At 46.4% G+C, this 16683-nt stretch overlaps 1 protein-coding gene across 1 annotated transcript in view; it reads right to left on the bottom strand.

The window, feature by feature from the left end:
• Nucleotides 1-16683, bottom strand: part of LOC128339364 (uncharacterized) — an 84044-nt gene that overhangs the window by 19400 nt on the left and 47961 nt on the right. The window contains exons 4-10 of the mRNA XM_053283132.1: nucleotides 15944-16131; nucleotides 13395-13621; nucleotides 11818-11970; nucleotides 11133-11250; nucleotides 8279-8432; nucleotides 5645-5805; nucleotides 1842-1887 (exon numbers count right to left, since the gene is read on the bottom strand). Of these exons, the coding sequence (XP_053139107.1) occupies nucleotides 1842-1887; nucleotides 5645-5805; nucleotides 8279-8432; nucleotides 11133-11250; nucleotides 11818-11970; nucleotides 13395-13621; nucleotides 15944-16131 (1047 nt within the window). The remainder of the gene's footprint in view (nucleotides 1-1841; nucleotides 1888-5644; nucleotides 5806-8278; nucleotides 8433-11132; nucleotides 11251-11817; nucleotides 11971-13394; nucleotides 13622-15943; nucleotides 16132-16683) is intronic.

The raw sequence follows: 16683 nt of genomic DNA, 5'->3' as shown, positions 1-16683 counted from the left end.
AATTTAATTAACCAGACTGAAAATCAGATGAACAGAGAATGTTTTAATGAAAGTTGGTATATAAATTTAACAATAAGTAAAACTATCATTAGGAGCAATTAGCGATTACTTAAACATTGGTGCTGCCAAGCAATTTGTAAATAAAACTTGAAGCCCTTTGAAAATAAGCTGGAATTAATTGTAGGTTGGGCAGGGGGTGAAAGTATATACTTCTAAACATTTATTGTTAAATTTATATACCACCTTTCATTAAAAATAACCCCAAAGTGGTTTGATTTTAGTCATGGATTTTAATTTTAATTGCTCTTTTTGTCAATGTGATGAAGATTAGTTAAATCTGAGTGGTCTTAGGCAACCAATGTTGCATCTGAAATGCCATTTCATTTTTTATTGTCATAAATACTCTCCAACCAATTTAAATAGCAAAGTTGTATATTATCGCTTTATTCAATTGCAGGGAATCTCAAAAAAGCAGGATTTGCAACTAAGGCAGTGCATATCTTCTCTAAAATGGCCCTTTTATAGTTTTTCTAACTTTGAAATCGTAACATAAAACAAAGCATAAATGCATAAATGCTTCTCCCTCCATTTGAAACCTTTTCTGGTGTAAATAGCACGCAGTTTTGGAAAAGGGGAGTCTTTCTTTAACAGCAGGAGAATAAGGAGTCTTTAGCACTATCACCCTAGTCCCTCGAATTACTTTGGAGTCCTTGGTTTTCGTTTTGTTAAAATACAGTCACTCACAAGGGAAAGTCAGGAACAGAACCAGGGCATGAGGGAGGGGCATCATAATCATAATAATCATCATTGCATCATAATTCTGATGTTTGAGATACAAGCCAACCTCACAGGGTTGCTGTGAGGAAAAACCTAAGTATAATGTAGTATGTATCATCATTGCATCATAATTCTGATGTTTGAGATACAAGCCAACTTCACAGGGTTGTTGTGAGGAAAAACCTAACTATGTAGTGCATTTTGAAATTTTTGTAATTTTTTAAATTTTCAAAATAAAAGTTTTCTGAAACATGTGTGTCAGTCAGATGTATGTTGGGGGGGCGGCGGGGGGGACGCGGCGGGGGGGCGCAATTTCAGTGCTTGCCCCGGGCGCCGTTTTCCCTAGTTACACCTCTGTGTGCGAGTTAATTGCTTCTGACTGTCAATTCTGATGTTTATATTTCTGCGTGAGCTGGTGACCACTCCAGGCAAAACTGGCATCAAATTAATAAACATTTGACAGTGCAAAATCTCTTTTCCTCAGTTGTAGCCTGATTTAAACTGGTACAATCTTATCCTAAATTAGTTTATCTCAGGAAGTTTTCAATACATAAGAGGCTACAGGTCTGTTTTGTTTAATCCTGCTTTAATGCGTTATGGAGCCTTGCAGAGAAAAATCTCTTATGTTTTTGGACTATTTCAGTGGTCACCAGCTCCAGAATCCTCTATTTCAAGATGAAGCAAAAGGAAAAACAAACATTTTGCTAACAATAAAATGTGCCATTTTAACATCAGACTCCCAGTGCAAAATTGGGTATAATTATAACAAGTCTGACATAAGTCAGTGCTTAGAAAGAGGCAATCAAAGGATCCAGTGTTCTTCTGATGGTGGTGGTGCAAGCAACCCATCATTAGATTCAGTCTACAATTCAATGAAGCAAGACATTTCCAGACCAAGGAGGTGCTATCCCCGGGGCTCCGTTTTCTCACCTATGCTAGCAGCTGGGCCCTGTAAGCTGCAGAATTGTCAGTTTCTCTGGGGAAGACAAAGATTCTGCCTGCTCAAGCTGTGACCTGGATAAAGAAAGGGGCACCCGCACCTGTATCCCAGCAGCATTACTCACTTGAGAGGCAGGAGGTACAGTCAGCTTGTACTTGGCTTGAATACTCCTGCCAAGAAAATAACATCATCATTACCAACCTTAGAAAGACCTGGAGCTTTCCCACACAGGACTTCCAATTCTCGGAGTATCCGATGAGGGAAGCCACTTTGAATGAAACTCGCATCGTCAGGGAAGCAGCCCTTCCCCTCTTCATTGCTGCGAGTTTTCTTTTGTGTAGGTTCACACACAGCTCGCTTCTGTGTTTTCCTTGTGGTCAGTGGCTTCCTAGATGAGATGGGACACCATGCCTCCCCTTTTCCCAAGGGTTTAGTAATTAAAGTACCCTCTGTGATCTGACTCTGTTGAAGTACACACACACACACACACACACACACACACACACACTTCTACTTAATTAGTTTGTAGATTAGACTACCTGTTAGCCAGCAGCCTTAGCTTTCTATTCTGCACACACACCCACAACCCCAACACATACACACAGAAGTCGCCAGCAAGGGTCATCCCTCCTGCAACATAGCCTCTGCTTTTGCAGCCCCCACCCTCCCCATCCCAGCTTGGATGGCATGCAAGGAAATGCTCATTTCTGCAAAAGACTGCAAATCCTCTTCCCAGGTCTCCCCCCACCCCAAATTTTTCAAAGAGCAAAAAGCCTGAAAACTGGGTTTTCAACTCTTTGCCTCAGGGTCGAAGGCAAGGCCCCTAGGCAGCTTTGTTTTTGCATTCTATAGGCGTGACTTGCTCTTATCCTGTAAATGTAAAGACTGTTGTCAGAGCTTTGCATCAGATTTTCCAGGAAACTTCACTGAAAACCAGCATTTTAAAAAATCCAGCAGGAAAAGCCCAATTTGTGTGTAGGGTGCTTCCAAAGACATCGAACTGACCTCGGCAGGAATCCGGCTGTAGTGAGAACACACAGCCTGCCTCCCGGAGATTTGGGGTAAAGCCCCTGTGTGGGAAAGCTCCAGGAGGCTTTACACACAGGGCTTCTACCCCGAATCTCCTTTAGAAGAGAGTGTTTGCACACACCAGCCAAACTTACCCCGGAGCAGTGGCGGAGCCTGACTGCCGGCGGCCTGTATGCGGCCCCAGCGGCGGCCCCGCCGACCACATGTCTGACCACATGCCCCGCTGACCACACGTGGGGGCTAGACACACCCCTGCGTCTGACGTCAAATGCGGGGGGCGTGGTCTGGCTCCCGAACGGAGTCTTGAGGCTCCATTCAAGAGTTAGAGTTCAACTCCTGAGGGGGCCGCGCGGCCCCTTCAGAAGCTGAACTAAGGCTGGCGCTGTTTTGCAGCACAGCCAGTAGTGGATCTTTCCTGCAGGGAAGAGCCACTCCTGGCTGCGCTGCGAATGCAGCACCAGCCTTTTAACTCCTGAAGGGGCCGCGCAACCCCTTTGGGAGTTGAACTCCAAGGCGTTTGCAGCGCCAGCCTCAGTTTATCTCCCGAAGGGGCAGGTAAACCAGCACCCCAGCATCTGACATCAGATGCGGGGGGCATGTTGCGGCCATGAGGCGCAGCCTCTGATTGGGCGTGGCCCGGGTTCCTTGAACCCGTTGGCCCAATGGTGGCTCTTCCTCTGCCCCGGAGTCCCTTCAAGATTCTTGGACCCACACTCCACACACAAATCGGGCTTTGTGATGCAAATTCTAGCTTATCTCAATGTATTTCCAGATTTTAAAAATGCTGGTTTTAAGCTACTTTTTCTGAAAACGATGAAGCAAACAGGGAGAGGCACCGAGTAGAACCATTAGCAAGATAAGAGGGATGCTCTCTTTAGAAATGCAGATATCACTCTTCAGGAAGCTCTCTCTCTTCCTCCCCATTGGCTAGAAGGAAAACACGGACACTTGCCATGTGAACTTGTTTCGAAACAAAACCCAAGTGCAGAGGGGAGGGGCTGCTTCCCTCAATGCTACGAGTGTAGTTCGAAGCAGCTTCGCTTAACATTTACCCAGAAGCATGAAGCCATGTGCGAATAACTCCCTGGAGTGCAAAAGGACCAGAGCTGGAAAAGTCTGAAACAGAGGCGTAACTAGGGAAAACGGCGCCCGGGGCAAGCACTGAAATGGCGCCCCCCCCCACGCCCCCAACATACTACATTATACTTAGGTTTTTCCTCACAAGCGCCCGCCGCCACCGCCAAGCCAGGCCACTGACTGGCCGCCAGGCGACAGCAAAGCAATGGGGGGGCGCGGGGGGCACGGAAGGGACCACTCATGGGGGAGGGGGCGCCGACGCGCTCCCTTGACTGCTGCAGCGCTGCTGCACGGAGCAGGAAACATTTGTATTAACAAAAAAATAACAAAACAAATATATATATATATTTTGTCATGGCGGCGCCCCCCACGTGACCAGAAAAGATGGCGCCCGGGGCACGTGCCCCCCCTGCCCCCCCTATAGTTACGCCTCTGGTCTGAAATCCTAGATTTGTCATGGAATAGTCAGCATGGCAATGTCTCCCTGTCAGGTGCCATGTCAGATATTTAGGAGACACCCCCCGACACACACACATACACACACACACAGAGAATATGGTGCAAAAACGCTATGCATTGGCATTGAATTTTGAAATGTGGATTGCAATGGGTGCTCTCTGCAGTCCCCTCTCTACCTGCTAGACAGTAGAGGACCAACTGTCAGGAAAAGATCTTTTAGCCTGTAGGGATCAGTCATGCTAAGAGAGACAGGAGATTTCATCATGGATCCCCAACATCTAATGAGGTTTGACCCTAAGTCTCTGGGAAATGAAATTTGCACAGAAAAGGTCAAAGCAGACAAGTGTGGAATCTGTGAATGGATCTCCTGACTTTAAAAACAAGCAAACTTTAGAGCAGTTGTGAAACTTGGAAGGCTCCAGTTTTGACTTTTTATCAGAACAGCAGCATTGGCAGAGAGAGTTTAACTTAGGCCTGCTCAGTTTAGGCCCCACCAGGGAGTTGGCTTCAGGGTAAATGTTGAGCAAAGCCACTTCGAAGTACACTCGCATCATTGAGGGAAGCAGCCCCTCCCCTCTGCTCTCTGGTTTTGTTTCTGCAAGTCCACATGGCATGCTCCCTGTGTTTTCCTTCTAGCCAATGGGAGGTGGGGGGGGGGAGAAGAGAGAGAGAGCTCCTGCAGAGATAGATCTGCATTTCTGAAGAGAGTATGCCTCTTATCATGCTAATGATTGTAAGTCAGTGCCTCTCCCATTTGCTTCAGAAAAAGTAGCTTAAAACCAGCATTTAAAAAACCCAGACATATGTCGAGATAAGCTAGAATTCACATCACAAAGCCCAGTTTGTGTGTGGTAAAGGTAAAGTGTGTCTTCAAGTTGATTTGAGTGGGTTCTTGAAGGAACTTTGAGGTAAGTTTGGCTGGTGTGTGAACACACATACTCTCTTCTGACGGCGATTCAGAGCAGAAGCTCTGTGTGAAAAGCCTCCAGCTGTTTTTGGACTACAAGAAGGCTGAAGTTGAGCAGCCCTGGTTTAACCCTTCCCCCTCACACTTCCCCCCAGTCTATATCCTCCCAAAGCTGCCTCTAGTCCTACTGGGGGGAAACTACCAACACTAAACAGGTACCTTGATTATTATTATTATTATTATTAACACTGCAGAACTAACAGAAACTTCAGGGGGTAATCTAAATCTTGAAAATGGCATGGGGAAAGTCTTAAACACCCTGCTCCGATCAAAATTGGGAGACCCCCTATTTAGGTATTTAAAAGTCAGAAGATCCATTCATGTATCTCATCCGTTTCGGCTGTGAACAACACTCCCTTCCACACCTATTTTGAGAAATTCATTTGCATCTCTACCGAACAGCATTGAGAAAAAATAGCTGGATCTCCTGGAGTGTAGCTCTGGCTTCCAAGTGCCTGGTGTGCTCCATGAAATCTTCACAGTCAATCCAGAAGTCTAGAAGGTGGATTCCCAGAGTGCCATGGAGGAACCCTCTGAAGCTATCCATACCAGCCATCTGCAACACAAGGGAGATAACTGGTATAGTTGTTCCTGAAGGGAGAAGGGACTATCACTTACCCACAGCTAGACATTTCAAGACAGATAATACATAAAAGAGGATGGAAAGAATTGACCTTTCTTACCCCTTAGCTAAGCAGGGTCTGCCCTGGTTGCATATGAATGGGAGACTTGATATGTGTGAGCACTGTAAGATATTCCCCTCATGGGATGGAGCCGCTCTGGGAAGAGCAGAAGGTTTCAAGTTCTCTCCCTGGCTTTTCCAAGAGAGAGAGATTCCTGCCTGCAACCTTGGAGAAGCCGCTGCCAGTCTGTGAAGACAATACTGAGCTAGATGGACCTATGGTCTGACTCAGTGAGGCTATCCTCATGATCACCCTTGACTAGCCCGCTTTTGGCCAATCGTGTGCTGCAACAGGAGCCGTGCAGCTCCCAACAGCTAGCCTCCATAATTACCCCTCCCCTTAGATGAGGTTAATGGAGTGAGCACCCAGTTAACCTCATCTTTTTGCTCGTGTGTTGCCATGGCTCATGGCAACACACGAGCAGACCCCCGACTGGGAGGCTGCTTGGCTCGGGGGTCTCTCCAGGATGCCCTGAACCCCCTATCCCCGCAGCCCCCGCCAGCTCCATGATGGAGCCGGCAGTCGTGCGGGTGACCGATCCGGCCGCCCAGGGCTACCTTTGGATTGTCTGCGGGGAGAGCGGGCTAAGCCCACTCTCCCTGCAGACCCAGAAGAAGCTCTCCTCACTGATCATGAGAAGAGCTTCACTATATGGCAGCTTCCTATGTTCCTACCCAAATACCATTTTTGGTGTGGTGTGTATATGTATTTGTGCGCTTTAAACCCTTGACACTGCTGTGGGAAGCATTCATAACAGATGCAGTGAATGGAATGTAAGTATTGCAGCAATTAATGCCCTATTTATCAGCAACATGCTTTTTCTGTGTTCATGTTGGCCAATCCCCATGAAGGTTTTCACACCCAGCTTTTATTTCGCATCTCCTCCAGAATGGAGAGTGTGCATTCACATATTAGCCAAATTTACCCTGAAGTCCCTGTGAGCTATAAGGGAGTACTTCACACACAATTTGGGTTTGTCATTGCATGCTAGAGTGTAGTCCAATTTATATCTGAGCTGGGGCTAAAAAAAATCCACTTTTTGCGTCAGTTTTTGCGGCCAACTTCAAACTCACAGTAAAGCCTGCTATCTGGGAAAGTTCCATGTGAAGGACCTGAGGTAAACACAGAAGGCTTCTCAAGCAATTTACCAATATATCTTCTGGAGAAACTGAGGTTGTTATCCCATTCCATGAACAGACTCACATGTAGATGGAAACAGACAACAGGGATGGGTTGCCAACAACTAGGCACTATGTCACCAGCTGCTACTAGTGTCCAGAGAAGGAGAAGCTGTAGAGATTAATACTCGCTCAGCTAAGGACCTGCCTACTGCTAGACTAAGGAAAAATTCAGTGCTAGTTAATGTTTTGTATTTTATTTTGAATTCCTGTGTGCCAGTTTCCTCTATTTCCCCCAATTCCTTATTCTATGTGCAACCCTTGCTAATAAATTTAATATACTTAGAAGTGGCTTCAGTCTGATTTAACAAGTTCTGGAGGGTTACTTGCAAGACTCTTCCCCATGTGCCTTATAATGTCATTCGCTACTGTTGAGTTGTTTCCTGAATAATGTATTGTAGTCTAGAGCTGGGTCGTGTGGACTCCAGCCATACAGCGCCTGTAAGTCCCAAGCCAGACAGTTCTAGGTTGTTGAAGTCATATCTAAGCCTGGCCAGTAGCTTTAGATCATTCTTCACCTGGTGGCAGGACATACTCCTAGATTGGGATCAGATCAATCTCTCTGAGAGTAGATCCCAGGAAAGTGTAGAGTAATCCCTGTTTAATCACAAACAGTAATTGTGTCTTGCAAAATAGAAACCAACTCCCTGCTGGCCTTTATTTGAATAGAAATTGGGACAACCACCTTTACCTCTGTGATTTTGGTAGCTACCACACTATGGGATCCATATAGATAGGATCCAGTTGCTTTAGGGAAGGATCGGGGCAACCCTGATCCTTTGCGAAGCCTAGCTTTGATATCCCTCACCCCTTCACCTGTGCAGGTGGATGCCTCCCATTGGGTGAATGGACAATCCCTGCCGCCCGCCCTGGCTGTGGCTGGCTGGCTGCCTCCAATGATGCACACACCCACTCGCAGTCACACGTCACCCACCTGGCTGGCCTGCTGGCTGGCTGTGGCAACAAGCAGAATCCCCATGACCTGGCTGGCTGGCTCTACCAATGGGTGGCACATGTGACCCAGGCCATCAGCACCCCTCCCCGCTTGGCACCCTAGATGGCCACCTAGTTCACCAAGTGGGCAGGCCGGCCTTGGGAGGGATTATTAATAGCTACAGAAAGTTAACATTGCCAAGTCATGTTTCTCAGTAGGAGGCACATTACTCACAGTCCCCAGGAGGTCTTCTTTCAGCTGCTGCAAGGCAGCACTTCCAAAGCCAAGGGAAAGACAAGAGTCCTGCTGCCTTTCCTCAGGTCTACTTGTCTCATTCAGGTCAAACTGCAAAACCTTCCTGGGTCCTGTGAATGGCCTCTCAGAACTCCTGAAAAAAAGAGATGGAAGAGATCAAAACAGTCCATGTGTTAAAAAGAAGCAATTTGTTTGCAGGCCATGAACATGATGTCATATCCCTGTATCTCCCTTCCCTTCCAGTCTTGGAACAATGCAGCATGCGAGCTTCTCAACCTGGGAAACGGTCATTTAGATTCACTGTTAATAGCATGGAGCGAGATAGGCATGGGCACTGTGTAAAAGAAACACAACGGTCATGAGTTCTGTCAGACTGGGCACAATGCTGTACACGTTTTGTGCCTCAAAGGACACAACCCTGGAGTAAGAAGAGTGACCAAGCACCCAAACTCACCAGCCAGATGCTGGTGTGCCCCTCTTCCCTGGCATATAAACCTACAAGAAAAGACAACTGGAAGCCCTCCAGTGTTCCCTCTAACAGGGATTCCCAGATGTTGTTGACTACAACTCCCAGACTCCCCAAGCAAAAGTCATTGCAGCTGGAGATTCTGGGAGTTTTAGTCAACAATGGCTTTTGCTTGGGGATTCTGGGAGTTGTAGTCAACAACATCTGGGAATCCCTGTTAGAGGGAACACTGAAGCCCTCACAGTATCAGGACCCACCCAGCTGTGTGGAACATAGTTGGGGTATGCAGGTGATCCTCTAGTTCTAGGTGAATGAGGCCCATAAGGAAAGGGGGAGTGTCCCCATTCTGCTGTCCCAGAGGGAAATTGGGCCACAAGTTCTTAGGAGGGAAAGCAGTGTTTCTCCTGACTGGGAATTTTTGGCTGGCACAACAGCCAGCTCTGGTTCCACCACATCAGTTCCCTTCCTTCCTCTTGTATGCAGGAATTAGTAGCATGTCTTAAGGTCATTGACTTCGGTGCTGATGATACCCATAACCTGGCAGTAGCTCTTTCCATGTCAGCAGGCTGAGCTGATGAGGTACAGGCAAGGATTCCAGTCAAAAAGCACTTCACAACCTCAGAATTCAATGTCTTGTTTATACTCAATCTATTGTCCCTTCATGCTCAGTCTTCTCAGGATATAGTCAATGATTAATTGACTACAATTAGTCAACTGATTGACTAATTTATTTATTAAATAGACTATTTTATGTATTAGGCCATTTTTATTAGCCTACTTTCCAGTAGGCTTATGAGATCACCCAGCATTCCGTGTGTCGGTCCTCCTCTATCAACTTTGCAATGCCTGGACAAATATGAACCAAATCGGGTACAATTGTGAAGACACATAGGGACACCTCAATGGCATAGTTTGTGATGATGTCCTTCACCCTGATTCAAGATGGCAGATGCATAAATATTTGAGGTGCAAGTGGGCTAACTTGTAAACTGCCTAACCGATTTGAACCAAATTTGCTACAGTTGTAGGGGCACATAGGAAACATCAATGGCATAGTTTGTGATGCTGTCATCTACCCCAATTCAAGATGACGGATACATGAATGTTGGAGGCGCAAGTGGGCTAACTTGTGGACTTTTTAATCGATTTGATCCAAATTAGGTACAGTTTTAGTTAGGAACACATAGGGACATCCCAATGGCATAGTTTGTGATGATGTCATCCAGCCCGATTCAAGATGGTGGGCACATGAACATTTGAGGCACAAGAGATCTAACTTGAGGACCATGATTTGAACCAAATGTAGTCAAGTTGTAGAGTTAGTGAAAAGAAAGTAGGCAGATTTGTTCTTACTAGAACAACTAGTATTAATTTCTATTTATGTAAACTGCATTGTGAACTTTTGTTGAAAAGCGGTATATAAATATTGTTGGTATTCATATTTATATTAGAGCACCTTCAGAATCCAGCTGTAACAGCACAAATGGTATAGCAGAAAGAAAAATCACCTTCCCCAAATCTGTAGGTGGGATACCCTTCTGGTAACACTACTCCTGAAAACGATAATCTGGCTTTTTTCTTCCTGCTAGCTCTCTGGACATCTAAACCTTGGGTCTTTCTCCTTGATCCTTTTATTGAGCCCAAACACCTGACTGAATCAACACTTCTGCCACAGAGGGTAAGCCTTCAGCACACTTCAGTAACCCCTGCTGTGAGAACAAAAAGGTGATTAAGGGCCAAACGAGACAGGATGGCAGCAGTTCCATGTCTTCAATATGGAATTGCCCAAATCATTGACTGCTCCCTATGTCTGTTGCTTATCTCAGGCTAGCACAAGTACACAGCTACAGAATTTCATAAGAGGAGAAGCTTTGCTTTGACCATCGGTTCAGAGAGTGGTGTTTCTTCAAGTACAAAGAATGGTCTTTTACCCGAGATTACCTAGGGGAATTATCGCTGCAGTGCACAAAATAGCATTTACAATGGAAATGCAAAGAGCGGCCTCTGGCTAAGTGGGCTATTTCCCAGTCAGAAACCAACTGAAACCAATCATCGGCTGAGCTAGGACAGAAGCCAAGGACAACAAATATCTATATACCACTTTTCAACAAAGTTCCCAAAGCAGTTCACATAGAGAAATAATAAATAAATACAGATGGATCCCTGTCCCCAAAGGGCTCACAATCTAAAAAGTAACATAAAACAAACACCTGCAACAGCCACTGGAGGGATGCAGTGCTGGAGATGGATAGAGCCAGTTGCTCTCCCCCTGCTCAATAAAGGTGCTTCTTGGCCCAGTTAGCAGGGGATTGACAGAACTGGGATTGTCAAGCTGGTTTCTTGGGTTTCAGGGCTTTAAAAGCTTACCCCTCCACATGAAGCTCAGTGAACTCTTGGTCAGGTGATGAGGCGAGAGCAGGTCTGCTCTGATGAGCTGGAGATGTGATTGGCTTACCAGCACGGGTCCAGCTACTCGTGAGCCTTCCTGTAATGAGACCATATTTCAGATCAAATATCTGAGCCTTAAAGACACTTCCTTCCAGGCTCAAGGCCACGTGTCTTTTCCAAGATACCTCCTACCCTAGCTAGGTCTGCGCTTGGGTACATTTGACAGGTTTGCTTGAGGACTCTTCCTTTCTTCTGCCAGTGAGTTTGACAGTGGCTGAAGAGAAATTTTTATCAATCTGGTCTATGGCCTTATTTATTTATTTTACTGTCAGCATTTTATCCCAGATGAAGCTGTACTCAAAAGCTCAGAAACTAAGCTACCTCTGGGGGTTCAGCACAGTTGAGTCATTTAGAGCTCAAAGAGATGAAGAGCCCAAATTCAATTTCAAGAGTGCTTTAGCAAAGGAAAGGCTGACACCCTGGGACAATCACATCAACACTTGCCCTGTGTTGCTTAAGGACTGTCATGGTCAATTGGAGGGCCAGTTCCTACATCACCAGTGTGGTGTGATTGCTAACACAAAGCTAGCATATTTATTGGGCCTCAGAGTTATGCTTGAATAAGAGCCTCCACTTCCCGCTACCAAGCTGCAAGACTTCTCACCGTTGGTACTTTCTACATTAGAGCCAGACAAGAGTCTCTGAAGCTGTAGCTTGCTCAGACATTCCTCCGCTGGAGACTGGCCCAAGCTCAAGACGCCTGGGAACTCCAAGGAGATCTCAGGGGGGATCTGGCCAGAAAAGCGTGCAAAGCGGCCTGCATGAAAGCAGACAGACAAATGAGAGGGATCAGAAAGAAAAGAATTAAGGATTAGCTTCTGGATGGTGAGGACTGAGTTCCCCACCTGAGTGCAGAATGGAAATTAATGCCACGGGTTCATGAGACTGTAGGAAGGCCGAGTTCCTACCTTCTGAAAGCTGCATCTAGGCTGCTTTGCAAATTTACTTTTGACATGTTCGGTGCCTAATCAGTTATTTTGCCATGTTGGTTTCACATGATAAATCTTTCAAATGGATCTTAGCATAGGTATAGGTTGCTTTAAGGACCAGACAAATTAATGGAGGACAATAGCTATTAGCGGAGGGTGGGATCTGGCTGGCCACTGTTGAAAACAGGATGCTGGAGTTGATGAACTCTTGGACCAGTTCAGCAGAGCTCTTCTTATATTGCTATGAGTGCATCATTCTCTCAACCATCCGCAGTGGCAACTGGTATTTATCCTGCCAAATGAAACGGCGCTAACAGGCTTTTCCATATAAGAAAATACCAGCTTTCACCACCTGACGGTGCACTCAGGGCTGCCCTTGTAGATGGAGTCTCATTACTCAGTCGGGCCACCCATATTTCATACAAACAGCATCATGCAGCTTGAAACAGGCTTTTGAAGGAGAGAGACTTTATTCCCTTATTTCTTCCTGGATTTGTCCCCCTTTTTTAATATAGTGAAAGAGCACTATTTTGCTATTTAAAAATGAAAGGGGAAAAATAATTATTGGAAATAAGCCCCACTCACTTCCAGCAAAATGAATTCACATTAGATAAATGTATGCAGGCTACTCAAAGGGCAAAGTGGCCCTTTGACTCCCCACTTCCCCGCTAAATAGGGAAGCAATACAATTTGAAGAAAAGAGGCGGCTTTCAATTGGGAAGGACTTTTGCTGAATGGAACTTCATTTGGAGCAAATATTATAGAAGGATCTTGGCCATGAGGAAGAGCATTGCTGGACAATGAAATGCTATATTAAATGCTGTGTGGAACCTCTGCTTTAATTCTATTTCCATCTAAATGGGAGAAAGCAATGCCTCAACCATGCTAAAAGGGTCTAGCATTGAACACTGAAGAGGGAGGTGTTTTTAAAAAACAGCAACACAACACTACAAATCTCTGTGTGTGTGTGTGTGTGTGTGTGTGTATACATACACACACACACACATACATACACATAGGTACATTCGGAAAAAGAACTATTCTATACAACGTTGCAACAACAAAAAAGCAAGTTATGACAGTAGGATGACAGATGCATTTGTCAGTCTGATTTATCGTCGAGCAAATGGCAACTCTAGCATTGTATAAGATTTGCAGGCCTCTTCCCAGCAGAGGAGAAGAACTGAGATGTGCCGCTGAGCTCCTCTCAGGAGAGTATAGAGAGAGCACAGAACAGGTGTGGGAGACTCACCTAAACAAGCTGGGGTGCTCCGTGTTTGGCTAGGAAGTCTTAGTAGCACATGGCTTGAGACCCCAGTCAGCTGCCTAGCTGTTGATGTATGACTGGGGATGCTGGAAACAGCAGCACTGTCAGACTGGCGACTGTACCCACGAACTGCATAGCGGCTCACTGGGTAGTTCTCATCCAGTGGACATATCAGCAGCTTTGCCAGTTTGTACTCTAAATAAAAGACAGTCCTAGCAGGAGACAAGCAAAGTGTAAGACCTAGACGGTGTGGCTGCCACCTTCCCATGGCTGTTCACTCCCATGCCATTCCAGCAATGCAGAATGCTTTCAATCCACCCCACATGGCTAGTGCAGTAGTACGACTATGAAGATCTATATACTGCCCTTCCAAGTTCCCAAAGTGGTTTGCATAGAAAAATAAACCATACATAAATAAGATGGCCCCCTGCCCCCAAAGGGCTCACAATCTAATAATAATAATTTTAAAAAAAATAAGGCAGATACCGGCAACAGCCACTGGAGGGATGCTTTGCTGGGGTTAGATGGGGCCAGTTGCTCTCCCCCTGCTAAATACAAGAGAATCACCACTTTAAAAGGTGTCTCTCTGCTCAGTTAGTGTTATGTAGTTATGTAGTGGGGTACATAAAAAAGCAGGGGTTACATACCACACTTGCAGTATAGTATTCAAAACACCCTCCACATTGATAACCCTGTGTACACAGTTTTGAACTGCTTGAAGGAAGGATAGGACACTAAAAAGAGAGACAAACAGGACAGGATTTCCCCTATAATTTGTTTAGATTATTTCTTGCTTTAAAACAAAATGTATTAACATTATTGTTAAAATATTTATATACTGCTTTTCAACAAGAAAGTTCTCAGAATGATGCCCTGTGCCAAAAGGATTTACAATTCCCTCCCTCCCTCCCTCCCTCCCTCACACACACACACCCACACACACACCCCAAAAGGAGATACCAGCAACAGTTGATGGAGAGATTCTGAGCTGGGGCTGAATGGGAATAGCTGCTCTTGTTCAGTTAAATATAAGAGAGCTACCACTTTAAAAGGTGCCTCTCTGTCCATTTAGGAAGGGCGGTGCAATCCACATATATACTGCTAGCTCACACTAATATCGTAAAAAGTGGATGGGGGGAGCACATGTATTCCCTCCCTATATTCCCTCCCAGCCTGCTTTTTATAGCATGTGCATGTTCCAACAGGTTGCAACCAACCTTCAGGCACTCAGAAATTCATAGCAGCAGCAGCAGCAGCAGCAGCGGAGGAGCAAAATTCAGCTCCTGTTCCTCAATAAGCCAGTGTGGTATAATGGCTAGAGTGCTAGACTAGCAGAGGTGCACCAACTCCCGGACCTTGGGGACCCAGTCCGGTCCTTCAAGGTCCGGGGGAGCCTCCAAATGGCCAGGGCTAGGGGCCTCTGGCAGCTAAGCCACCCTGCACCTGCCCCGCCAAAGCTCTATTTTTTTGTTTGTTTAAAAACTCTTACCGTGGCCGAGGGGTGGCTGTGGGCGAGAGGAGCGGAGCAGTCCTTCCCCATTCTCCCCCACTCCCCCAGCAATGGTGGGGCATGAGCAGTCACAACGCTGAGCCCATCCATTCAGGCTAGCGTCCAGAAGCGTCCATCATGGGCTTGTGATGATCTCAGCTGTGAAGGCGCACCTCGCAGTTGCTTCTGGACACTGGCCCAAACGGATGGACTCAGCGTTGTGACTGCTCATGCCCCACCACTGCCAGGGGAGGGGGGAAGAATGGAGAAGGACTGCTCCGCTCCCCCCACCCACAGCCACCCCTTGGCCACGGTAAGAGTTTTTAAACAACGACACAAAAAAATAGAGCTTTGGTGAGGCAGGCCCTCCCAAAGGAAATTTGGGGGGGCCTCATGGCTGGGTGGTCTGGGTGCCCAAGTTACCTTGGTGTACCCCTGGGGACTAGGACCAGGGAGACTCGAGTTCAAATCCCCAATCAGCCATGAAACTCACTGGGTGACTCTGCGCCACTCACTTCTCTCTCCATCTAACCTGCCTCATGGGGTTGTTTTGGGGTAAACATAACCATGTACACTATTCTGGCTCCTCAGAGGAAGAGCATGCTATAAATATAAAAATACATACATACATACATACATACATACATACATACATACATACAGATGGAGAATAACTGCAACTTGTCAACATGGACAATTAATAGTACTGACTGTCACAACGAAGGCAGGGAAGTGGAGTTACATCCCAGCTTTCTCCCTCTCCCATAACACTAGAACCAGGGGTCATCCCATGAAATTGATTGCCAGGAAATTTAGGATCAAACAGAGGTACTTTTTCACACAACACATAATCAACTTGTGGAACGCTCTGCCACAAGATGTTGTGACAGCCAACAACCCGGATGGTTTTAAGGGGGTTTGGATGACTTCATGGAGGAGAGGTCTATCAATGGCTACTAGTCGGAGGGCTGTGGGCCACCTCCAGCCTCAGAGGCAGGATGGGCCTGACCCAGCAGGCCTGTTCTCATGTTCTTGTGTACCCAACCTTTGAAATGAGAGGAAGCGCTCCCTCGCTAGCCAGCTCAGGATTCTTTCCCTCTCTGCATCAGTCGCTCCATAGCAAGGAGAACTTGACCCAGCTTCCTCCAACTGCCGGGCAGACTCCAAGAGACAACCATCCAGCTCCTGCAGCCGTCCTGTGAGTTGATCGTAATGTAGTCTAAGAGGGAAAGCCTACTTGAAAGAGTAAAAAGATTTCCTTTAGGCAGGAGCGTGAATGACACATTACACAGGCTGACTGCAAAGATCACTTTTCCATTCCAAGAATAATATGGTTGAAAACGAATGTAGTAATTTTTTTTAAAGTGGTGACAGTAGGTCATTCAGATGCAGTGTGAACTTGGTTTTGTAACTGGGAGTACAAATTTATGCAGCAGCAAGGAATGATAGACTGGCAAGTGTCTCAGTCTTCTGTCTTGCTTCACCCATCATACATAGAGTGGACCACCTGAGGTTTCTTTTTTAAAGAGGAACTAGCTGACCTGGCACAGAGCATCTGTGCTGCTAGTTCTCCCTGTCTCTCCTCCCCCATCTTCATTTCTTTCTCCCCCCTAGCCCCATTTCGCTTTCCCCACCCAGCCTGTTCTCCTTCGGCGGCCAGGCTGCTTCTCCTCACCAGCTGACCACCGCTTCTCCTCGGCCGACCTTGCAGCAGCCACTTCCCCTGCGCAGCCGGCCAGTCTGGCGGCGGCCGCTTCTCCTCCCATCCCTGTCGCTAATCGGCAG

This window comes from Hemicordylus capensis, chromosome 1 (genome assembly GCF_027244095.1).
Source record: "Hemicordylus capensis ecotype Gifberg chromosome 1, rHemCap1.1.pri, whole genome shotgun sequence".
In the NCBI taxonomy this organism is placed as follows: Eukaryota; Metazoa; Chordata; class Lepidosauria; order Squamata; family Cordylidae; genus Hemicordylus; species Hemicordylus capensis.
This window is presented reverse-complemented; position numbering and strand designations above follow the sequence as displayed.